Raw genomic sequence first — 26597 nt, forward strand, 5'->3', positions numbered from 1 at the left:
CAAGGGATATAGACGTGACCATATGTATGTATGTATGTCATTGTAATCAAACGCATAAACAAATTACTAAGCATCAACTTCGAAAGAGGAAACTAATTGACTGACTGACATTATATCTACATAGAGATAAAAACCTGGGTCTTAGAGACTGGAAATTTGACATGCCATGTACCTAGGTTCCATTAGCAATCTAGGGTGCACTAAAAGACGATATTCTAAAATATATGTATAATATTCGAGCGTGAATGCAAATAAATGGGATTCTTTTAACGCGGGTAGAATGTGTTTGCCGAATTTTAATCACATCCGCTTAGTGAATTTGGCTTTACTGAAATGTTTTTGTGTTGAAATACGGGTAAAGTTTACATGCGAAGGTTGCGGAGGTCAGACGGGAGTCGCTTCGTGTAAAAACCTGACTCGCCCAATCCAGAATCCATGGTCGAAGTCATACCCCGGACTCCTCGCCAGAGTGGTGAGGATGCAACCGGGACTAAAGCCAGGAGGTAGATACTCCAGTCACTTTTCCTAAATAATTTGTAGATTTTTCGAGGCTGTTGACTCTGTCTAGATAACCCTTTATAAGGCGTGATACATTTATGTATCACGCCTTATAAAGGCGATCAGATTATACTGGCGTCATCAGCGGAGGAGTTACAGGAGATGGTAAACTGTATGCATGAAGCTTTAAAAGAGAAAGGAATGAAAGTGAACGTAAGTAAAACTAAAACACTGGTTTTTGAAATGGAGAAAGAAATGACAGCATGTAATATTTTGATTGGAGGAGAAAAACTCTTTCACTTGCTCCACAAGTGAAAGAGTTTGTATATCTAGGATCAAAGTTTACATCAGATGGCAAGTATGATAGTGATATTGAAAGGAGAGTGAACGCGGGGAACATGGTGAATGGAGCTTTGCATGCCTTTATGAGCAGTCAGAAACTATCCAAAAAGGCTCGACTGGCTGTGCACAGGGGCGTGTTGGTCCCGACATTAATGTATGGGAGTGAAAGTTGGGTATGGCAAAAGAAGCATGAAAGCAGAATAAATGCAGTGGAAATGAGAGCGTTAAGGAGTATGATGGGTGTGAAATTGAGTGACAGGATAAGGAACAGCGTGATAAGGGAATGTTGTGATGTGAAAGAAGATGTAGTTACAGGAATAGAAAAGGGTATGTTAAGATGGTTCGGTCATGTGGAGAGGATGAATGAAAGCAGGTTGACTAAGCAGATATACAAGGAGAGTGTGGAGGGAAAGGTCGGAGTGGGAAGACCTAGACGAACGTATCTTGATCAAATTAAGGACGTCCTGGTAAAGGGTCAGGTCAAAAGTACCCGAAACCGCCGAGCTTGTATGAAGAGAGTTATGAATGTGGACGAAGCGAAAGAAGTATGCAGAGATCGTGGCAAGTGGAAAGAGGTAGTCTCTGCCTACCCCTCCGGGAAAGAGGCGTGATTTTATGTATGTATGTATGTATACATTTATGTAGGTTTACATACACACACACATATAATCACGTCTATATCGCTTGCGGGGTAGACAGAGCCAACCAGTCTTGAAAAGACTGATAGTTCAGCTAAGTAGGTTTACATAGACCTCCAAAAACCCAATACTACAACCTAGTTCATTAAGGAAAACTTCGATGAAAATGTCTAAGTCGATGCGCGTCGAATTGACAAAAACAATCTCGATGATCGATGAAAGAAAGTGAATGTACACGTTTCGTTTTCGAGATACGAGCGAAGACGTGTGTCTTATTGGCACTTGCTCATACGCATATTGTTTATGCAACACCATCATAACGTTACTTGTGTTATGTCACAGTACCTTAAGGCATAATCGAAAGCGACATCGAACTTTCTATTCGACTGTTTAAAACTTTAAATGCCGTGTGGTTGCCGGCACCAATAAAAAAAAAGAATAGGACCACTCCATGTCGTTCCCATCGATGTTGTAAAAGGCGACTAAGGGATATGCTTATAAACTTGGCATGCTTTTTATAGGCGACGGGCTAGCCAACCTGTCACTATTTGAATCTCAATTCTATCATTAAGCCAAATAGCTGAACGTGGCCATTCAGTCCACATATGTATGTAGGTATGTAAATAACGTACCATTATGATTCAACGATGACACGCGACTTCATTCGTGTTTCCTGCAAAAAGAGAAAAATATATATTTGTGGCGTATATTTTCACAAGTATGATAGTTAACTAATTGGAGGCCTCTGTGGCGTAGCGCTTGTCTGTGATACCCGGGTTCGAATCCCGGCCAGGGCATGATGAGAAACGAACTTTCTCTGATTGACCTTGGGTCTTGGATGTTTATCTATATAAGTATTAATTATAAAATATAAATAGTATCGTTGGGTTAGTATCTCGTTACACAAGTTTCGAACTTACTTCGAGGCTAACTCAATCTGTGTAATTTGTCCCGTACATATTTATTTGTTTAAAAACTACTTATAGACTGCTAGTTAGGTTGCGCACTCGCATCTCTGAGGAGCCCGGGGTTCGCCTCTGACTACGATCTTCCGAGTGAGAAAGTCAGAATTTCGACACGAAGCGACTCCCATCTGACCTGACCTCCGCAACCTATGCAGCCACCCAAATTCTTCTTCTTCCCAAATTCTTGGGAATTCCACTAAATGTGAAGGTTTCCTCACCATAACAGCATCACAAGGAAGACAGACGTGATCATATGTATGCAATTACTCTGATCATCATGGGAACTGAACAGTCTCTACTGTTAGATACCGCCACGAATTCGGCAGTAGTACCCAACGTGGATTATACTCGGTACATACATACATACATATAATCACGTCTATATCCCTTGCGGGGTAGACACAGCCAACAGTCTTGTAAAGACTGATAGGCCACGTTCAGCTATTTGGCTTTAAGATAGAATTGAGATTCAAATAGAGACAGGTTGCTAGCCCATCGCCTAAAAGAAGAATCCCAAGTTTATAAGCCTACCCCTTAGTCGCCTTTTACGACATCCACGGGAGAGAGATGGAGTGGTCTTATTCTTTTTTGTATTGGTGCCGGGAACCACACGGCACTTTACTCGGTAATCATGCAAAATGCCGATTGTCAATCAATAAATAAGTGGAGTAATGGTTTCGTTACGGTTTTTAACGATCGATAACCTGATTTGCTGGGAATCGCAAGACGGTAGGTCTCATCATGATATTAATTTATAGCTTTGAATCGCGATTTCAAAAATAGTTAGACCCGAAATAAAATAAAGGCTTCCGGAAATACTATAGTATGCCCGCATAAAACGCATAACCGTTACTTTATGTTCCCGTGGAAATTTGGGAAAATCCCTTCTAAGTGCAGTATTAACTATCTTTGGGTAATTCCAATTGCCAGCCGACATTCTTATTTCTTACATTCCTACTGGACACTTTCTTTCCTTATGGCTTACTCATACATACATAATATAGTCACATATATATTCCCTTGCGGGGTAGACAGAGCCAGCAGTGTTGAAAACTCTGCAAGGCCACGTTCAGCTGTATGACCAAATTATGGAATTGAGATTCAAATAGTGACATTGCAATGCTATTCCAATAATCAAAAGTATATTACCCATTCCCTTAGTTGCCTTTTACTACACCAATGGGAAAGATAGGGAGTGGTCATAGTCTAAAGTGCCATGAACTATACGGCTTACTCGTGTGTTCCGTTATTTAAACCGCTTTCTTACAATTAACTTATAGATTAACTAACTGTAGAGAGTTTTTGATATAATAATTTATAGCCATACTGAGCCGGTTAGATGGGCTGTTAACATACATACATACAAATGGCCACGTCTATATCCCTTGCGGGGTGGACAGAGCCAACAAACAGTCTTGAGCACTGAATGGCCACGTCCAGCTATTTGGCTTAATGATAGAATTGGGCTGTTAACTTATATATTTAAATTAGCCACGTTACGTCCTATAAATTTGTATGTAGATGCACGAAAATAATGATGAATATGGAATAGATTAAAACGAAGCTCTGACGATGAGGGAAAACATCGTGAGGAAACCTGATTTTCCAGACCAATTTGATTTATTTATACATACATACATACATATGGTCACGTCTATATCCCTTGCGGGGTAGACAGAGCCGACCACCTATCAGTCTTTTCAAGACATTTGACTCTGTCTACTCCGCAAGGGATAAAGACGTGATTATATCTACGTATGTACGTATGATAAATGAGGCAAGTTATGTTACCTGCCTCATTTATTTATCATACATACATACGTACTTACATACGTAAACACACAAGCCACACAAGCTTAGAAACATACAGACAGAAATTCACTCCTCTTTTCCGGATGGGGAAACAGATATTTAAGTTTTCGACTAAAATAACTAGTTTACTAGTACTATTTCGTATTGAAATAACTAGTTCTACATTCATTCATGTCTTTTTAATGTAGACAATGTGCATTCGTCCATGATTTAGATTTAAGAGATCTATATTTGTATATTGACGTCCGGCGAAAATGCTGCAGTGTAGTTTGTTCCGCCGCTTCTTCAACACATACGCTTTGGAAGCGGTAGTAGTTATAATTAGATTTAAGTGATGTGACGTCAATAAGTAAGTGATACCTTGTGTCGAATTTTGAAAATAAATCTATTCTATTCGACTTGCCTCGATCCCTGCACACTTCTTTCGCTTCATCCACATTCATAACTCTCTTCATCAATCCAAGGCTTGGTTTAGTCCGGTGACTCTCAAAAGGTTCAATTCTATTTGTTTTTTTTTCTGGTTCCTTTTGTCCTAGTTATTACTTATGTAGTATAGTTTTTGCAGACAGGCTGTTTAGATTTTTACATGTGAAAGTATGTAAATGGTCAATAGTCTCTCATATAGTTATTAAATTATTATTTAAGACTGTATATTTTCTGAATAAAATAAAAATAAAAAATTCATGCAAGTCCGTCGGTACATCACACTTTAAATGTCGGGTAATAAAATACCTACACAGTCGCCACTATGTCTGCTCGAGGGACGATAAAAACGACCGCAAACAACATTGCAAATCGTACAAATAATATTGAGAGAATGGATGTCGTAAAAACCGATTAAGGGAACGGCTTATTAAACATGGGATTCTTGTTATATGCGATAGGCTAGCAACCTGTCACTTTGAATATTAATTCCATCATTAAACTATAGAGACGAATGTGGCCTTAGTCTTTTCAAGACCGTGGGCTCTGTCTACCTCGCAAGGGATATAGACGTCATTATGTAGTGTGCATGTACATATGTGTTATAATGAGAAAAGATTTTTAAAAGCTTTTATTTAGTTTGACTTGTATGTTATTATTCTTGTTTATAACGAGATACCAGTGTTGTTATTTGCCAAACCATATCTAAGGATAAAGGTGAGTAAAACAACAATAGCAAATATATATATATATATGAATTCCAAAGTTTTCTACGACAGCCTTTTAGAATACTGTAGAATTTATATATTTTACATTGTTTCTTATCTTTAATTATCTTATCAATAAACGCTATACTATGCGCGATACAAAAAGAAATTAACATACATACATACATGATCACGTCTATATCCCTTGCGGGGTAGACAGAGCCAACAGTCTTGAAAAGACTGAATGGCCACGTTCAGCTATTTGGCTAAATGATAGAACCGAGATTCAAATAGTGACAGGTTGCTAGCCCATCGCCTAAAAGAGGAATCCTAAGTTTATAAGCCTATCCCTTAGTCGCCTTTTACGACATCCATGGGAAAGAGATGGAGTGGTCCTATTCTTTTTTGTAATAGTGCCGGGAACCACACGGCACTGCCGGGAAAGAAAAGAAATTAACTCCTTTAATATTTCTCTGTTTTTCTTGAGATCATAGTTTCCCTCGAGGGAATGTTCTATTACCGCGAAGTGTTTCAGTCATGTCGGGCGAAGACTTGACACTCCTCCTAACAGACTTTTCGGCAAAAACGCGCAAAGGGCTCCCGGGCGAGAAGAACCACGGCCTTGGACTTTGCCTTTTTGCCACGCGAGCAATGAAAACACGCGAATGTATGCAAAGTTTACATCTAAACACTAGCTGCGCCCGCGATTTCGTCCGCGTGGAATAGTTATTTTGGGCATCATTGAAGCCCTCAAGGATGAATAATTTTCCCCGTTTTTTTTTTCACATTTTCCATTATTTCTTTGCTCCTTATAGTTGCAGCGTGATGTTATATATAGCCTAAAACGTTCCTCGAATAAATGTTCTATTCAACGCAAATAGAATTTTTCAATTCAAACCAGTAGTTCCTGAGATAAGCGCTTTCAAACAAACAAACAAACCCTTCAGCTTTATGATATTAGTATAAGATGATTAAGGTAATAGATTTATGTAATTCTTGGTATTATATTTGTCTCGGAACTGCAAAAGTATACGTTTTGCAACAGCCGGCGAAAGTAGCGGGAGAGAAAGCGACGCGCGCGACGCCGGAAGAACTGCTTTCATACCCCTAGATATCCTGTTCGTAAAGGCCCCATGGTTAGATAATCGTTAGAATTCCAAACATACACAAGTACATATATATAATCACGTCTTTATCCCTTGCGGTGTAGACAGGGCCGGCAGTCAGAAACAGACAGAAAACACTGATAGGCCACGTTCAGCTGTTTGGCTTAATGATAGAATTGAGATTCAAATAGAGACAGGTTGCTAGCCTGTCGCCTAAAAGAAGAATCCCAAGTTTATAAGCATAGGCTTATAAACTTGGGATTCTAGTTTTATTCTAAGGGATAGCCCTAAGTCGCATTTTACGACATCCATGGGAAAGAGATAGAGTGGTCCTATTCTTTTTCCTATTGGTGCCGGGAGCTACACGGCACATCCCTTACAGAGCCAATAACCTCGAAAAGAATAATAGGCCGCATTCAACTGTATGCTTTCCCTCAATTAATTTTATACAATTTGCACAGGAAGAAAAGCGGCTGGCACACATCATTTCTTTTTTCTAACAGACCAGTATAGAAACTCATTATTATAAAAAACATACTATTATAATAATAAGTATTGTAGTTAGTTAAAATGAACGAATGAAATGAATAAATAAATTAAAATAAGTGGTAATGTTTATAAATTTCAGGATATAGAAATAACCTGTATTATAACCCGGAGGTTAGGGTTGCCAGGTCGCCAAAGGTAATAGACAAACAGACCTGCTAATTTTTACTAACATTAGGATATATAAAAGCGGGAAACTGTATTGGGAAGAAATATAAGTTTTTTCAAAAAACATAAAAAATGTACATTTTCAGTTTTTTTTTTTTACAGAAATTAGTTTTAACTAATCTAATATCAGTAATCATTTCCAGTGACTTGCTCTATGTGACCTTTTTCTTGGTCGACGTGTTCCTTTAATTCTTAGCAGATCACACACTTTTTTACATGGTTATATTTGATATGTGCCGTGTGGTTCCCGGCACATATCAAATAGCTGACCGTGGCCATTCAGTCTTTTCAAAACTGTTGGCTCTGTCTACTCTGCAAGGGATATAGACGTGACCATATATATGTATGTACTTAAAAAAGGAACATTTTGTATTACCAATAATTTATGCCTGCTATTACAATAATTCTTCTGGTTACTTTGAAGAAGACACTCAACAGGTTCTGGTTATGAAATTGTGCTCCTAGTATAGTGAGCAAGAGTGTAACAAACTATTTATTTGTTATTATATTAGTCATAGATCTAAATCTAGGCTTTTAATAGAACTTTGCAAGAGCAAGCAATGCCTAAAAAAAGTCCTAATTAAATAAAAATTAATATTAAAAATCTTACTGATTCAGGGATTATAAAATCAGGTTTCTTTCCTAGGGGGTTAGGCAGAGACTAAATATTTCTACCTGCATTGATCCCTGCATAATTATTTCGTTATTATTCAGATTCGTAACTCACTTCATGTAAGCTCGGCAGTTTCGGGTACTCTAAGTATTTTTTAACTTTAACTCTTTAGTTACGACTGACTCTTTTGAGAAATTACATAAATTTTAAAACCATATAATGCTCAATAATGCAGGTAGTTTGGCTTTTTACAAAAAAAAAAACTACCAAATAAAAGGCCAAACTCACAGGCCAGTCCAGGCATAAAACAAACTGGCAACTCAAGATAAAGGGTTATATTCTAAAGGGCATCTTATTGAATGTGTCTTAAATATGGATGAACATTGTATGGGTCATGTGTGGAATGGCACAAGGTAAACAGGGAAGATTTAGCACCAACAAAAATGAAGCATAACAGCAAAAATCTGATTGCGTTGGACTTTTTATTTTATCTTACTACATGGCGGGTAGATCCCCAGATCATAATTCAAATGCCAGCACATAACAATACCTACTGTGAAGGATTTACGTGTGAGTTATCCGAGTTTTTTATATGATTTTGTAAATAAGGTGACATTTACAATTAAAAGATATTCAGACAATTTATAAAATCATTATTCAACCTACCTTCGAAATAGCTTCAGAATATTGTTTGTTAGCCAGCATGGCTCAGGAACCAAACACAAAAACAAACACAGGATAACACACAGAATTACACAATGATCACTACAACCCGTCGCTTATTTACACAACGCACACTTTTCCGATTATGCACTTAAATATATCCGAGCCGTATACACAAGCCGAAATGCACATTTATATCCCAATTCCCGTGGATATTTTCCACAGTGTACACAAATAAAACACCTTCGTACACTTGCGAAACCGATATGTCAATCTACGTCAAATTATCACGCATGAATTATGGAAATAACACCACGCCGAGAGCAAATAAAGCGATTAATTTACACACAACGCAAATCTTATTTGAATTTTGGATAATGAAAAAGATTATATAGTTCCTGAATCAAAACGATTAAAAAAATTCCATCACATCATGCGAGAACCACAACACAACACGCGCATTTATCGAAAACTGGCAATTTTTTTTAAACTTTCTTGTGTTGCCTGCAAAGTTGTGAGCTGCGAGAGTTTATTGCCAACCTAAAATTATTTTGACATTGACATACCGACACAGCTGAACTTTTGAGTTGCCATAATATGAATCAATAAGTTACGTTTATTTATTATTTCTTAATGTTGGTTTAACAAAAGAAACTATTTGTTTTACAATTACGGCACAAATTTACAACGGCCAACAAAGAGTCAGCCAATTTAGTTGGGCCATGACTGTAATAAACGCCCAACTAGTATTTACAATGACTTGCACATACAATTTTGTGTCTGTTGTCTATAGATACATATATCAACACACCTCTTTCCCAGAGAGCCAAGCTCGTCTTTGGTTCGATTAAAGTCCACACCCTATCCTTAACCTTCCAAAGTATGTTTGTTATAATGTACGACTAACGCCGTCTGTCTATTGTCAACTTAGGGTGAAAATATATTTTTGTATGCATGTTTAAAACGCAATAACTTTCGCAGAATTGGTCTGATTTTTATTTTATGGAACGACTTTCTTAGTTCGTGAGATGGCAAAATCTTCAATTTAGTAGTTTTAAGATATTCACGATTTAGTAAAAAATTAAACTGTTAGCGAGGTATTAGTTTGCGGCGGGTGACTAGTTGTAAATTACAAGATTTTGAGTGGGTTTAAACTAACAATGTGATGAGAATGACTATGACCAAAAAAAATATTGTAGGTATATATAAAAATTTTGTTAAATAATGAAGCTAGCAAAAATTACTCAACAGATAAGCATAACCAAACGCTTAGTACTCAGTCTTGTTTATGGCTTCTTCAATTACTATACACCTTCTAAAACAGGTCAGTTTGAATTTGTCATTATTGCACTATTGTTCAATCACCTTTTACCATTACGCATTATGACTCAACTTAATCGTGTTGCTATATGAATCGCAGAACTATGTATATGTGCTACAACTGCATACCATGGCTTCGCTTCCGCGGAATTTCCGGGATAAAAAATATATTTATTATGATATTCCAGGTAATATTTTACCCTTGCACCAAATTTCATTATTTTCCATCCAATAGAAATTTGAATGACAGAGTTTTGGGCGATTCTTAACACCAATCCGCTATTTTAGATTACATAAATTGTATAAATTCTATAAAAGGGTAACACAGGCAATTTTTTTTTCGAGCTAGCGTACAAAGTTATAATTTTTCAAATGCCAATAAATATTTATTTTACCGATTCCCTATTGTTTATCTCTAATCATTGAGAGTTCTTGGTTTATTGTAGGTAGGCTCAAAGGGGACTATTACTAGCCCTAGGCCCTAGCCTGACAGGTTGTAGGTACTCAATTGTTATTATGCTTCTGGGCAGTCGGTCCAGTAGGAAGGCAATTTTTTAACTATCATGGAGCAGGATATCAATGGAATGGGAACTTAGTAGGTATAAATTTATTGTCTAGGTACATATTCTTTTCCCAAGGAAAGTAGGTATTGTCTTAAACTTATTAGGGGTCTTGAGGTAGAATTGAATGCAAAATGTTGCCAGTTAGGTTTTAAAGATTTCAGAGTACGCAGGACGGATACTTTTCTTTCGTGGTTGTGTAGTCTAATAACAAAAGTTGGCGCTGCAATGAAAATTCAAAATAAAATCGCAACTACAATTTTATTTATTAAAATGTAAAGAATTTAAAAAGGTTGGTAGTTTGAGAATAAATACAAGCGGGCAAGTAGGTATCTTGTAATTTTAACTTTTATCTTAGAATATTATGCTGTCAAGTGAAATAAAATGGACTGTTACAAAACTATAAGCAGGTACAGTTAAGGAAAAAAGTGTTCTGCTCATTGAAGTCTTCTAGTAAAATTTTTTTTTTGTAATTCAGAAATTAATTTCACTCAACTTTTAAAGAGCAACTTACTTTATAACAATTTTATGAATATTTATTTTTCTAGGAATGCTTGTATTTATAAAAACAATTTATACCAAAAAGAAAGCATAGTTTAACATAAAATTTTCGAAACTTCTGAATTTTTTAGATGGATAATTTTAATCACAAAAGTATGAGAAACAAGGTTATATTTCTAGTCAGTTTTTCAACATTTAAATATGGCTAAGTCCAGCTTTAAGTTTTAGACTCAATACAGTAGTTACGTTATTTGTACCTTATATTAAAATTATACACTAAAAATTCGTTTCTATTACACATAGCAAAATTAACTTACATAGTCCTGTGTCTTCTTTCACTAGATGGTAACCCACAAATCTGCAAATTTTGATTCTAATTTTTCCAAGCATACACTAGGTGATAAAATTTTTTCAACAAATAATAAATGGAGATACATAGTTTCACATGTGCAACAACATACTGGTATAAGACATTATCTACTATATCATAAACGATAAAAATATTACTGATAAATTTGCATGCGCCAAACATTCCGTGATTCAGGAATTCAGGTATGTCTTGAGAACGAATCATACTATGAAGACCACAGATTTCAGAAAATTCAACTCAATATAAAAAAAAAAACAATTTTTTCCGCTGTACTGTACACTTACGTAAAATAAATAACTAATCATAATAATTCTCACTTGGAACTCCACTCACATGTTACACTCACTATTACAATGTATGACATTGCAACCACAGAACACAAAAAAAAAACAAATTATCAGTCTTATATTTTGTTCAGCAGGAGTATGCTTCCAGGCAAGCTGAACGGTCCAATTCGAGATCGAATATCCACTGCTCTCACAGCAAAGTAATATTTGAATCCAGCTACAAATTGCGTCAATGTGCAAGCCATAGGTAAGGGCAACGCCTTCACATCTCCAATTTTTTTCCACAAAGCTGTGCTTGGCGTTGTGTTTGTTTCCTGATAGGCGTACAGCTGATAGCTCGCTATTTCTTCATAACTATCTTCTTGGTATCCATCTATTTTCCACGAGATTACTATTCCATTTTCTACTTTGGACAGTTTGAGATCAGGCGCGGGTGGCAACGCTTTCAAGTTACTACCAGGATATATTTTCGTGCTTTCGGGCAATGGCGCTGGATGCCTATTTGAAATTCTCGTCATCCTAATTTGGTTTTGTGGGTGTCTCCCCATATGCGCCTGGGGAACTCTTGGTCGCGGACCTGAAAACATAAAAAAAAAATAATTAAAAACTTAATTTTTTTTTTTTTAATTTTGTTTGAAACATGTTCTACGCAACTGTACTAACAGTAATAATAATAAGCTGACATAAAAAATAAATTATAACATTAATAAACTACTCACTCTGAGACGGCGCGCTATTAACAGATTTCAGCATTATTGCTTGTCCAGGTCTGACCTGGTTTTGCGTACCACTAATAGGAATATAAACTTTTCTAGGGTTATTTTGTGGGACCGGATGTCTAGCCGACACTGGCAGTAGATTTTGTGGAACCAAATGCGGGGCCACCACTCGGACCGGTGTAGGAGTGGAGTTTCTATTTGTGATTTTGGTCGGTGGTTCATCTTCAGTAAGGTCTACAGTTACAGAACTGGCTCGGTTGATACCCCTCTTTTCCGTTTTCCCTTGATTCGTTCTGACTCCGTTTACTGGGCTGGTCACTTTCGCATTGTTATTGGTGTTTATTTGTTGCACATTTTTTGTTGCTGGGCTGTTTGACGCTGGGACGAGCCTGGGAACAGGGATTGATTGCGGCGAAGGCGTTATAGGAACTTTTATTGTGCGCTGAGTTGCCAGCCGTGGAGATTTAGTAGGAGTGGTTACGTTGGTATTGGTCACAGTCGAAACCTGCCCAGGCGGCCCCTTTCTTTTAATGATCGATCTCTCCGTCATCAGAACTTGCATACCCACAGATCTAGTTATTTTCAACGGCGTCACAGTTTTTGAATTTTTCTGCTCCTCTTGAATAGTCTTTAAAACAACTTGAAGATCGCGATTTTGTTTTGTTAGCAACATTGCTTTCTTTTTATATTCTTCTATAGATTGAGCCATGCTCTTAAGTTTTGTCTTAATCTCACTCAAGCTACTTCTGTCGACCACACTCTCGACAATTTTTAGTATGCAGAATTCTTCCAAATCATCCCTTGTCATTTCAGCCATGGTTTTCTTGCACGTTTTCAAGAAATTGTTAGGAATAAGGGGCTTAGGCAACCCGGTTTTGACTTCAGGCTTTACGTCATCTTGCGGTCGTTGCGAGCTTTCCTCTTTTTCCTCTTCTGTTTTCTTTTCATCTACAGGTTTTTCAACTGAAATAATTACATTAATTTTAATTAAAATTAAACATGTGACAAAGTGAATAACATAAAACATGTATAAAGGCCAAATACATACCTTCTTGAGAAATCTGTTGCGTTGGTTTCTCATCTGCTGTCTTGTCTTTTATTTCATCTTCAAGTTTAGGTGAGAGTTCAGAACGTGCGGTGAGAGTCTTTGATTTATCTGGAGTATCTTTATTATGAGCACCAACCTCGTCGACAAGCATAATATCATCATCATCGTCAATATTGATGCACTGTTTTTCTTCAGAATTTTCTGCATCTTTTGTTTCAGGTTGAGAAGACTGTTTTGGTTGTATTGTTTCTTCATCTTCATCGTCAGATAAAATGTTTAATGTATTTGATAATTTCAAAACAGAGGGTATATTTTTCCGTTCACTAACGTCTTTTGTTTTTTGGCTAAAAGTTTTAGGAATATCTTTATCGTTTTTCTTTTCATTGGCTGTTTCATCCGGTTTATCTATTGGTCCAGATACGTTTGTTTCTTTTATGTTATCATTATCTACTAAATGTTTATCTTCATCCATTCTCATATCGCTATTCTTTAAGATATCACCATTTCGATCAGTTGTATTTTCTTCGATGTTATCCTCACAATCAAGGTTTATTATCTCATCTTTTTCGGCAGTGTTGGTTTCTCCAGTTTCGTTATTTACATCAACATCCATCGCTTCTGTTTCGCTAGAGTCTTTATCATCAATTAAATCAACAGTTTCCATTCCAATCACAGATTCTTTTACTTTCGCAGTAGAATCATCGCTTACAGTACCACGAATATTCAAATTGGAACATGTCTTGGAACTTTCAGTCTCTGTTTTCTTATCATCCAAGTTCACTGTTTCAATATCTTTAACAGTTGACAAAACGTTTATAATATTTTCAATATCCGGTTGTTTAACTTCTCGCTCATCTGGTATTTTAGAGTAAGAAGGTTTTAAAAGTTGATCAGAACATTTCGGATTCTCTTGCAGGTTTGACTCTTGAATAACGTTTCCAGACAAGCCATCACTGTGACTAGAATTTTTAGTTATTTCTTTATTTTCTAATATGATTTTGTCATCGTTTGTGATTTTAACAAGGTCTTCAGATGCCTGTTTTTTATCCAAAATTTTAATATTTTCAGTGTTTCCTACAGAATTTTCTTCTGGCATCGGGCTTTGTTCAAGATCGTCTTCACAATCAATATTTATAACACAATCTTTTTCAGAAGATACAGAAATAGACGAAGCCTCTATGTCTGGTTTTCCAGTTGCGTCATTTACATCTACATCCATTATTTCCGTAGCGCTTATATTCTTTTTTTCAAGTGTTTCATCAGTTTTCATGTCTATTGCAATTTTTTCTATATTATTTTTGGCATTCTCACTATCCACAATATAAGAGCACTTCTCCGAACTTACTACATCACTTTCTAAATTCACAGTTTCTACTTTTTCTCTAGTTAATGATAAGATATTTTTACAGTTGGACTGTTTTATAACTTCTTGCTTTTCAAGCGTTTCAGAGTCACTGGCAGGACCTTGTGTTGAATATGCATTAGGACTTTTTGGTACTTCTTTCAGTTTTGACACCTCAACTATGTTTTCAATTATCTGTTCACTACCATTATTGGAATTTTGAAGCATTGCATCCACCTCAGATGTGATATCACTTTCAGTTCGAACAATATCTTTGTTTACCTGATTAACTACATTTGGATCATCTTCACTATGTTTGTTTTCTACTATGACGTCCATCTCTTCCGAAATTCCTAATTCATTATTACTGTCTTTCTTCTCGACAGATTCCTCAGTTTGTTCAGTAGAAGTCGGACTCACGTGTTCGAGAGTACAAGTGTCATCCTCAATATGACTATTTTGATCATTTATTTGTTTAACTATCACTTTTGTATCGCCAGTCCCACCCAGCTTCTCCTTTACATTATTTGAGCTACCTACTTTTTCATTACTGCCATTACCAGAGCCATGTTCATTCCCTTGCTCTGATTGATTCATCACAGAGAGATTGCCGTTGTCTATTTTATTATGTGAATTATCTTCAGAAACGACATTTGTACCTCGATCTTTGTTACCTTCATTATTAACATTTTTTGCTATATTGTCGTCATCATTGTTGGTGCCCTTGTCAGTAACTGGTGAGCTTGGCGTTAATACTTCATCAACTTTAACATCTTCTAAATGAGGCTTGTCATCACAAGATATTTTATTATCATTGCTTTTAACATTTTCCTTATTGCTATTACAAAGCTCGCTCTTTAGATCTTGAATGACGCCATCCAGCTTTTCAGTAAGTTCTTCGTTCAGTGATGACATGTTTTTTCTAATGTCTATATCTGTCTCAGCATCTAATATTAATTGCATTGTTTCTCATGTCTCATATCAGATGTGTTGAAATTCTGTAATGAGAAAAAAAAACAAAGTTAAGAATTGAACAATAATCGAATCAACTAAAACTATTCAACTAAAACTATTTTTCGCCATTTTGTAATTCATTTGACAATTTATCTGACAGTTTTTTGAAGGACATTTGCATAAAGCAATAATATTTTTGTCAGCGAATTGACATAGCTATCTAATAAAAAAATAACAAAATAGATTAAAGAAAATAAATAATTTGATCAATAACAATTTATGAATAATAAATTTTCGTTTCACACCATAGCGGAGTAGTAAGTGCGCTGTCTAAGTTTAATTTGTTGAAATTACATCTCAGTAGTCAATTCAATTTACATTTTCGTCCAATTTTAAAATCTTATTGTTAATGAAAAAATAGTTATCGTATTTGAAATAATATTTCTGGAGGCTCATTGCATTTACTTGAATCTTCCTAAAAATAACTAGGATACTGTTTATTTTAAGATTTTGCAGTTGTTAAAATAACCAAACGCTTCTTACGCAATGACGTCATGCTTCTATTTACGATGATAATACGTTTCAAATAATAATATTCAGGCGAATAAAGTTAACTTAGCCAATTCTGTACCGCCTAGAAACCTATGTAACTAAAACCGTGTAAGCTCCATCTAGCGCGGTTCAAGTAACAACTTTTATTTTAATATACGTAAGGAATATTGTCGTCTGAATACGACGGGAGAGAAGTTATTTTGACACAGAGCCATCTAGTGGCTTGAAATGAAATGGCTGATATGATACATCATACAGACATTGTATTTAATTAAATTAGATATAGATCGAAGATCTAGATAACTTTAGTTTTCGAGGCCTAGATCAAAAAATAATTTCTTAAAATTTCTTAAAAAATCTTAAATGATTAGCACTTTATGACAGAGATCTTAAGGCCTTTATAATATGTAGTTAAATAAAATGTTAAATCTGATTAAGTGTTGTATTGTGGGATCAGTTATGTTTGATGATTATAAAAACCAGTTAAAATAATCCTAACCACTCTTTCAGTTTCTTCAAAAGCTAAAACGACAGTTTACCTCATAAATAAAGTTTTATGTACCATGCATTACTCGAGCACACGCTAGATGGCGCTGGGCTAAGCCCGTAGTGCATCCATCCGATCTTTTTGACTAAGCATGAAAAGCACTCTTCGTCTCAGGTCAGATATCTATTTAGCAGTATAATATAATTAGGTAAATAGTCATTTTAAATTTTATTTGTTCAGTAACAACGCATACCATTTTCAGAATAATCAATCACCTTTTTTATATTTGCTTTACCTATACATAGAAAAGGTGATTGTCACATTTTGACGCGAATCCGAGACCGAAACCTCTTCTCATATTCCGCCAATTTATAACACATATATTTTTTTACGTCAATAATACAACGGTTCTAGTACACCTCGTAAAGTATTTGGCAATGAATTCAAATAACAAAAGGAAAAAAAAAGTATATGTAACAAAGGCAAGAACCTAAGAATAGTTTTTTACAGAAACTAATTGAAGTACAAAACAACAGTTCATAACTAAATAAAAAAATTAAAAATATTATAAGTAAAATCAAGTTAATAATCATAAAAGAAATATCTCAAGGTCAAATAATTACCTAACATAATAAACATTAGAAGCGTGGATGTTCTGTACTATAGCCGTACTACTCTTGTAAGGGGCTTTAACATATGCAAGAGTGAGCTGAGACGATGTTATGTTTACTTCTATTAGTTTTATCAAGGCTTGTACAAGGCGTGCATTGAGTCTTATTAGACCTCAAATAAACTAAGTCTAAAGTTTTTTGTATTAAGATTAAATTTATGTTACAAATAAAAACGTGTAGCCTAGAGTCCTCTATTTATAAAATAGAGACCATTGGTTATCTTATTATCAAAACTTTAATTCTAAATCTCCATTATTGGCATTTAAACAAACTTCAAAATAGTGTCATCATAATGACTTAACACTATCATATCATCAATATAAATAGAAAAAGTGTCATCAACCTTTTAGCAAGGTATAACAGATATCACTAGATAATATGGTGACTTTGAATCAGGAGCGATATCTTCATATTTTGCATTAAATGCAAATATTGCCCCATCTACCCTTGTCAATTCTTCACGTAATTTATTAAGGTTTCATAAATTCTTCATTTCAAAAAATCTATATTATATGCAAAATGGTGTGATATGGTATATGCCGCTCATAATTGCTAGGCGTGCTAGATAAGTTATTTCGAGAAGTCAGAAATTAAATGCTTTGTGTTATTGTTAACCACCCAAATGTTTAACACTATGCAAAAATATAGATTATGGATCCTTGGATCAGACTTCGCTGTAGATGTCGGTGATACCTCCGAAAGCATGACATTTCTTGTTACGAATTCTATGAAAACCAGCTGCGATTATCATTAGGTCTACTAATGCAGAGGCAGCAACCTGAATTTTGTTTGCCATTGACATGAGTATATTTAGAATCGACTTCTGAAGACCTGGACAGTTTTTCTAATAAGTATAATGCAAATTTTACTGCACAGATTGTGATTCTTGGCTTGCACCCTGTCACTTATATGAATCTCAATTCTATCAGTAAGCCAAACAGCTCATCGTGGCCTATCAGCATTTTCAAGACTGTTGGCTCTGTCTACCCCGCAAGCGATATAGACGTGATTATATGTATGTATATATATATGAATTTTTATTCCTTTTTATTTTTTCAACGTTTCTTAATGTCCAAGCATTGAATGACAAAAGAACTAGTTTCATTTGCAAGTGTGTATCATATTACCTCATAATGATAAGTAACTATGTATGTTTACTGCAAAAGAGATCTGTTCAAGCTTTAATTTTCCAGCTCAAAACATGACATTGATATCAAACCAAAACTTAGGTCAAAAATCAAATAAACAGAATGACCAATAATCTTACAAAACCAAGAAACAAAAAAAAAACAAAGGTAAACCAAATCCTGCACAAAGAGTAGTGGAATTTACAATTAGGACAATAGTTATTATTAGTACGTAAGCAAAGGTAGGTAGGTAGCGGGATGTAGTTTTAGGCGAATTTAAAAATAACTACTCACATTTATAAAGTGTTGAACTGACGCGAGAATTTCGTGTGATGATGATGATTATACAAAAAGAAAAAAAAACTTGCCAAAATATTCAAAATTGCCAATAAAACATGCAAATTTTACTGTGTAGTTCCATTACCATTAGAAAAAAGAATAGGACCACTCCATCTCTTTTCCATGGATGTCATAAAAGGCGACTAAGGGATAGCCTATAAACTTGGGATTCTACTTTTAGACATCAACCTGTCACTATTTGAATTTTAATTCTATCATTAAGCCAAACAGCTGAACGTGGCCTATCAGTCTTTTAAGACTGTTGGCTCTGTCTACCTCGCAAGGTATATAGACATGATTATATGTATGTATGTATGTAAATTTTACAAAAAGTAAGTTTTAAATATTTTTATATGGAACGACACTAGTTAAAAGTGGAATAGAAGAAAATTGACAAATCACTTTTGTTACCGAGTATCCTAACCAGCCACTGTTGAAGTAAGTAAGAAATATTTTCCCAATGAATCAAACAAACTCAGTTCGTAAAAAAGAACATCAATAGTTCAAAATTCTATTTAAATTTAAAATCAATTAAAACAAATCAAGAACCAATCACGAGAACGCTATGATAAGAGTTTCATTCGAATGATACATTGTCTGCTGTTTTAAAGTATGTTATATCCATACTGTTTATTATTATTAGATCTTGTCTCTTCAGCAGAGGGAAAGACAGTGATTTCCATTTTCATTATTTGATTTCACGTGAATCAATCATCAGTCTAATGCATCATTTCAAGCTCGCTGTAGAGTACTGTTAACCTGACATTTTGCCAGGACGTCCACGATTTGTTCAAGGTAGGTTCGTATTAACCTTTCCTTTCAATCGGTGCTTGAATACATTTAATATTTGCTAAGTTACCCTGTTTTCAGCTGTCAACAATTCCAAAACCATCTAAGCGTTCTTTTTTATCTGATTGTGAAAATAAGGCAATTTGATTTTCACGGTCAGAGTTGCCTGATTAATACCAGCCACATATATTTTCGGATGTTTAAAAAAATTATGGAGTATTCATATTCTTAAAAGAATGGGGCGTAAGGTTTCAGGCAGAGTAAAAGAGATTTACGATCTTTCTATGGACTTTTAGGAGGCGACTTAAGGACAAATACATCAAAAGTTGAAAGTCAAGTAGCCAAACGCAAAAATCTATCTTGTGATATGTTTTAATAAGATGCAGCTTATAAATAGTCTTCACCGCATCCCGCTTTGAGCTGATAGCTGAGAATGTAATCGGTCTTGGATGAGAGGGATGAGAATTTGTGGTTTAGGTACACCTACATTTTTAATGGCAATGAAGAAACTAAATTATCGTTCTTTAATCATTAGCATTAATAGGCTAAATTGTACAAACACACACAAACATCTAGCTCCTAAAATCGGCTTGCTTGACATTCAAAAAACAAACCGTACATTTCAAAAGAGAAAATATAATTATATACCAGGGTTTAATACTATCATTATGGCATGACACCATTAATATTAATGACAATGAAGCACCGTATTTTTGTGAAATAAACAATAAAATACCTTAAAGAAATTTTCAATGAATGTGCAAAAAGATGTAGCAACAGAAATGTTAAGATATGTTAAGATGGTTTGGTCATGAGGAGAAGATGAATGAAAGTAGGTTGACTAAGAAAATATACAAGAAGAGTGTGGAGGTAAAGGTCGGGGTAGGAAGACCTAAGACGAACGTATCTTGATCACATTAAGGACGTCCTGGCAAAGGGTCAGACAAGACAAATGAAAAAAAAGAATGCAGAGATCGTGGCAATTGGAAAGACGTAGTCTCTGCCTACCCCTACGGGAAAAAGGCGTCATTTTATGTATGTATGTAAGAAATTTGAAAAGCATCTGTTAGATCAGGAAAAATACGCAATTTTACACATGTAAAATTTTCAGTCGGGTTACGAGCAATATGATAATAGCAACGGAGAAGTTTTCTTTGTACATGTACTGTACGTACAAAAATTTGAACGGTTTACACTTCCTAAACTTCCTATTATGAATAGGAAGTTTTCTAGCATGCCAAATATCTTGACTTACTTTCTATAAAATTGTTTATTCTACAATATGATGGCAAAGTAAATTTTGCATAAAATATGTGTTTTTTTTTTCTTTCCAGTGGTGCCGTTCCTATGGTGGTAAAAATAACAGTTACGGTTGCTTGCTCATCTTTAATGATGTTGATGGTTAGATGGATGTCAGATGAATCAATATTGGACACTTTGGTGCAAGAGTTTCCAATAGAAACTGCCTTGCGGCTGATAACATGGTGTACCTTAGTACGAGACTAAAATCTATTAAGTTGTCTAATCCATACCAATTGACTTATAATACTAAACTCCCATCGTATGACGAGAAAAACCCATAGTATTGTTGTGTCAAACAGGATCAAATATTCCCAAAAGACATCAAAGAAGTTCTAAAATGAAACCCACGAGTTTGCTTCGACCATCATATCAACGCGATAACATGAGCACGAAACATCAACACAAAATGGCTGCCGGTCTGTTGCGCGAAATAAACTGAACACCGGAATAAATTCCCCAGTCGCCAAGATAGGAGACGATAGCGCGTCAAGCTTGCTATCGCTATCGGTATGAGACGGCTTGCGTGTGCGCGAGAGAGATGAACGGAGTAAGCGAGCGGGGTCGCCAAATCGAGCGAGGTGAAGGTGGAACGTAGAACAACTGTTCAAAAAGGTATCGAACGTAAACCAGAAATCTGGTAAACATCAGAGGTCTTTCGACCTTCCGAACTAATTCTTTTAATGGAATGCTTGATCTCTCAAACAGACTTTGAGGTTAAGTGGGTGTCAAAATATTTATAAATTATTAGAGATAATTATTTTTTAATAACATTTTATAAGCTCATGTTTGGCCTACGTAGTAGTTAACTAGATTGATTGGTATCATCGCGCACACAAATACGCTAGTAAATATGAAGTTACATTGAGCATATTTCTTTATAAAATTTTCTTTGTTAGTAATTAGATATTTTTGGATATAGGTTGTAAAAGTTGTATATTCAATAATGATAACAAAAATGATTAATAAATGAGGATCAGGCTTCTGTTTTATGGATGGGTTCTGATTAAAGGAAAAAGAAGTAATCGTTGAATATGTTTTCTTTTTACAGTTAGACAAACATTAAATTTGCAAAATGCCAATTGTGACTAAGAGACACAAGATTTCGGAATTTCTTTTCTATGAAATAGAACTAGGTAATTTTATCTGTTGATACAGATCGAAATAGATAACAAGAAGAAAGGCTTTTCCCATCGAAAAAGTAACGAGAATAGCTTCACGAACCAAAATACACTATTAATAAAAACGGATGAATTTAAAAGAAATCAAATAAGTAAAAAACAAAAAAAAAAAGGAAAAAAAGAACTAAATTAAAAAAATTAAAGAAGAAAAAAACGGAACTAATTTAAAGAAGATAAAGACTAAGCAAATATAATGTAAACAAATGTTAAAGAACAATCATTAACATTGATGTACACGTCTGTACACTAGTACGTACCTAAAACGACTGGGTAAGAGAATCCAGAAGTAGAAGTACCAAGAAGATTCAGCGACGGAGCGAGCGTTCGACGGCGCGGCTGTAGTGGCACTGACTGTCAGTAGAACGAGAGAGAGAAGAAAATGGCGGACGTAAACATGGCGCCGCTGATCGCGGTCAGAATGCACAGAGTAAGCGCTATACAGAGTACGGCGTTACGTACGAAGTACGGTAGAGATTAAATAAAAGCGGCGTGGGGCGAGCGAGACAATATGAAACTTGTGGCGGAAGGTACGCGCGCGCGACAAGGCGAAAGAATTATCTTGGCCCTCGATAATCGTGATTTCTCTGCACGCACATTGCTCTGTGGAATTTGTACCTATTCAAAGTACATCATAGCGAGGTCACGTGTATATGTAGGTATTCGTTTTAGTTTCGTTCTCTTGTGTTCTCCTTCTGTTTGGCGGAATAGGAGTTGGTTGGACTCAATTTGTACACCCAATACTTTAATTAAAAATATCTTCAAAATCGAAATGAATCAAGTCAATATAAATGAATATTTTGATAACATTATTATAGGTAAGTAATGAAGATAATGAATATGTAAGAAAATATTTCGTACATATAAATTGGGTCATACATAATACATTTCAATTAATTATAATCAAACATATCGCAGCACCTTCTAGTATATAAATATAGGTATCATTTGTACCTATTGTAGATTACGTAGAAAGAATGACATACAAATTCTGAAGGTCTATTGTAAAATGAGAAGTTCAGACATATGCATCCGGTTAAAACTTCAAACGTTAGAGTATTTAAAAAAAATAGAGTAAGTTTAGTCACTTTATAGCTCAACTCAGTATTAATGTTGGGTGGATGGGTGAAGCCAAGCGGTATTGCGGCGTTGCCGCTCTTACGACGCCACACGCCTCAACGTCAACGCTCGAGTCGAGTGGGCTCGCTACGTGCCGGGAACCGAGGACAGCCGAACCAAGCCGATGCTACCCGAATGAGCGCTACGTCATGTCAACTTACGCCATCTCGAAAATAGGTCTTTCGGGTTTAAGTATTTATTTATATTTTTACAAAAAACAAATCATGTTAATCTTGACCGGAAATTGAACCTTATTTATTAGGAAGGTATTACCTCATATTTTTTCTATCGAAGAAGCTGATGATAGAGCCTTTAATTCATTAATTTTAAAGTAAAGAAGAACAGAAGACGGTGTCGATAATACAAAGATGTACCAATCACATTTCACATCTATCAATTTGTTCAAAAAAACAAGGCAAAACAATAATATGGTAACAAGGTAGGCCTGTAACCTACAAAAGATAACAGAAGAATTAATAAAACCAATTTTCTAAAATTCATCTACATAAAACAGTAAAAACTTCACCCAATAATAAATCTAATAAACCAAAAATGCAAAGAAAACTATTCAAAATAAATGATTAACACTTTTAAACCAGTTGTCGAGTCCCTACAATAAGGCCGGGACTCCACCAAAGCGGAGACGAGACGAGCGGAGAGGAGATGTTTTTTAAACAACCAATAGAATTGAGTTATTGACACGTCTCCTCTCCGCTCAGCTTCAGTGGAGATCGCTGTGCGGAGATGTGTAATATTTGTATGTCGCGATGGAAGCGGAGATGTGAGCTGTGCGCGGACGACGCGCAGTGGAGACGAGAGATGTGCGTAGTGAGCACTCAACGCCCCGCACCCGAGCTGAAAAACATCTCTTCTCGCACAGCACACAGCACACCGCACACATCTCCGCTTTGGTGGAGTCCCGCGAGCTGAAAAACATCTCTTCTCGCACAGCACACAGCACACCGCACACATCTCTGCTTTGGTGGAGTCCCGGCCTAATACTTTCTACTAATGTCACATCCAATGAAGCCCTATCGATAAAGAACGCATACAATACCATTCTCCTTCCCGCCATTGTCAGAACGAAAAGCTTTGGATACGCAATGGTTACTGTACAATAATGAAATGTGGTCACCCAACAAACGAACTAGTGATCGTCTAACTGTCGGTTCATAATTCGTCATAGTAATGAGAAGACATCAGAATAAATATTTTTCCATGACTTTTTTTCTTTATGGGCCTAAATAATAATGGATTTAATGAGCTCCAGATGGATTAACGCGAGGTAGGTAAGTAATTTTAAATAGGGCATTTTACGAATTATCTACAAAGTTATTATGTAGATAACACATTGAAAACAAAATGTTCTGATGAAACTGCCTAGTAGAAGACCGGGCCGATATTGACAACTGCATTTGACGGAACGGCTGGAGCAGGCAAGGAAAATTCTCTTAAAATAGAAGAACAGAGACGACACGCTTATATTTATGGCGTATGACACTGGAAAGAAAGAGATAACTAGAGGTATGGCTACCATTAGGTGATCATGAATGGTGATAGATATACCGTTAGGTTATGACGAATTGTTACAGCCAGGATATCAAGAGTTCTGCTGCTGTTATAAAACGGAGATCATGTATTTTAATACATACTTGTATTAGCAATAGTCTTATTTCGGCGGGAGTTTGCCCAGATTTTTTTTAATATTTTCATTGTCATGAGAGTGGTATTTATAGGTTGTAGGTATGTAACCTATCACGTTTTTTTGTAAATTTAAAACAAATTTATTATACTTAGGAATTAATTATACCTAGATGCACTAAGCATAAAAATATAAGTAAGTATACCTAAAATAGGTACCTATTGTAAATTATTCAAATCAGGCCAGTCACGTAAATTGACATGTCCCAATTGGAAGAGAAGTTTGGCAACAGCGCGAGGAGAACAGTTGCCTTGATATTGAACCAACACCTAAGCAACTGTACTCCTTCGATAAGTCTTCTGTGTACCTAAAGATCTTGTCTTATCCATACCAATAGTGGATGTCATTGACGGTAGATCTTATGATGTTAATTATCATCATGTTATTTTTAAATGTTCTGAATCTTTTTTCCATTGATGCTTACGCAGCCAAATACCTATTAGGTAGCTAGGTATTTCACATTAAAAATACATTAAAAGTAGATAAATATCATCAATTTAAAAGAATTCTTAGTAGGTACCTATCTGGCAAAATAAATTCATCGGCAAAATCGGTAAACGACACGGTGCCGAGTAAGTCCGAAGTCGTACGTTGCGGACACGAGTCTGCCATAGAAGCGCTCGGAACGGCAACAGCGTTCGATTTCTCGTCCGATAAGGGGACAGGGATTTCGAAGAGAGCGCTGTTGCCAAGTTCTTGACTTGACTATGGTCACAGGAAGGTACACATAAATTTTTAAACTACCTACTAGGTAAGTTTGTACATTATGTGCTGCATTCAGCTAGAGGGCATTTAGGAGAATTACCAAAAATATAGAAGTGAATAAGCCCACGAAGCGCTATGTATAACTCAGACGTTATATGGGAACACGCGAAGTTAATAGAATTCAGCAAAGAATAATTAAGTTTTCCATTGAAAGCATTTAGAAGACGAAGAAGATAATTGAGTTATAATAAATCTTTGAGGTAGGTACCTACAATAAAAGATTATGGATCCGCGCAGGATTTGTAAAAATCTAAATAGGTACCTAACTAGGACAAAATTCGAAACGGTGCAATATCTGATTTCACGGCAGACGCACCCTCTTGAAAAAATCCTAAAATTACAAAAGAGAAGACGGACCTGGAAAACCTGTAAAACTAAGAATACAAATTGTGCCAGAAAATCATTCTGCTGTGATACCTATCTGAAATAAGAAAGTAAGAATTAGAGTAAAACTCACCAAGCTTTGATGATGGTAGCAATCAGGTCTATCGGGTAATCCAGAAGTTGCAGCTGTTTATTTTAGCGCGAACGTAGTACTTTCACTCAGAAGAGATCGAGCACGAATGCACGGCCTTGTGCCGATAGTTTACAGCCGACGGCGGCGGCCATCTTGTCGTGCGCTTCCCGCGAGCTAGAGGGAGACAGAAAATCTCCTTTCAATTTATGCTGATTATTGTTTTGGTTTTTTTTTCACGATATTTATTTGATTTCTAATGATGATGATGACGACTATTTCTTATTATTTCAGTATTTGAGATTGTTTTGTGAGTTACTTTCTAATAAGTCTTATTATTCGAGGCGCAATATTTCGTTAAAGAAGTTGGTTTTAAGGTTGCAGTAATATTTCAAGCGCCTTCAGGACTCAGGATATTTTTGACATGATCATAAAAAAGTGTCAAACAAATGTCACGGTGATTTTTAAGTTATTTTTAGAACGCGTTTCCGACAGTGCCAGTTCTCATTATTTCTATGTACCTATTCGATATT

General features: G+C 35.7%; 1 protein-coding gene across 5 annotated transcripts; it reads right to left on the reverse strand.

The window, feature by feature from the left end:
• Nucleotides 1–2109: 2109 nt before the first annotated feature.
• On the reverse strand, nucleotides 2110–26211 carry LOC106133437 (activating transcription factor 7-interacting protein 1). 5 transcript variants are annotated; one of them, XR_009657059.1, is made up of 5 exons: nucleotides 22285–22484; nucleotides 13287–15626; nucleotides 12239–13201; nucleotides 11180–12096; nucleotides 2110–2151 (listed from the first exon to the last, which is right to left on the reverse strand). XR_009657059.1 is itself a non-coding variant. In XM_013333164.2 (4 exons), the coding sequence occupies exons 2-4, from the start codon at nucleotides 15589–15591 to the stop codon at nucleotides 11636–11638; spliced, it is 3729 nt and encodes a 1242-aa protein (XP_013188618.2). In that variant the 5' UTR covers nucleotides 15592–15626; nucleotides 26068–26211; the 3' UTR covers nucleotides 10617–11635. The 5 variants fall into 5 exon arrangements, 3 of the variants coding, with proteins under 3 accessions (XP_013188618.2, XP_060802423.1, XP_013188617.2); XR_009657060.1 differs by lacking the exon at nucleotides 2110–2151 and adding an exon at nucleotides 10498–10584; XM_013333164.2 differs by lacking the exons at nucleotides 2110–2151; nucleotides 22285–22484 and adding an exon at nucleotides 26068–26211 and having other exon boundaries at nucleotides 10617–12096.
• Nucleotides 26212–26597: the final 386 nt, after the last annotated feature.

This window comes from Amyelois transitella, chromosome 11 (genome assembly GCF_032362555.1).
Source record: "Amyelois transitella isolate CPQ chromosome 11, ilAmyTran1.1, whole genome shotgun sequence".
Taxonomy (NCBI): Eukaryota; Metazoa; Arthropoda; class Insecta; order Lepidoptera; family Pyralidae; genus Amyelois; species Amyelois transitella.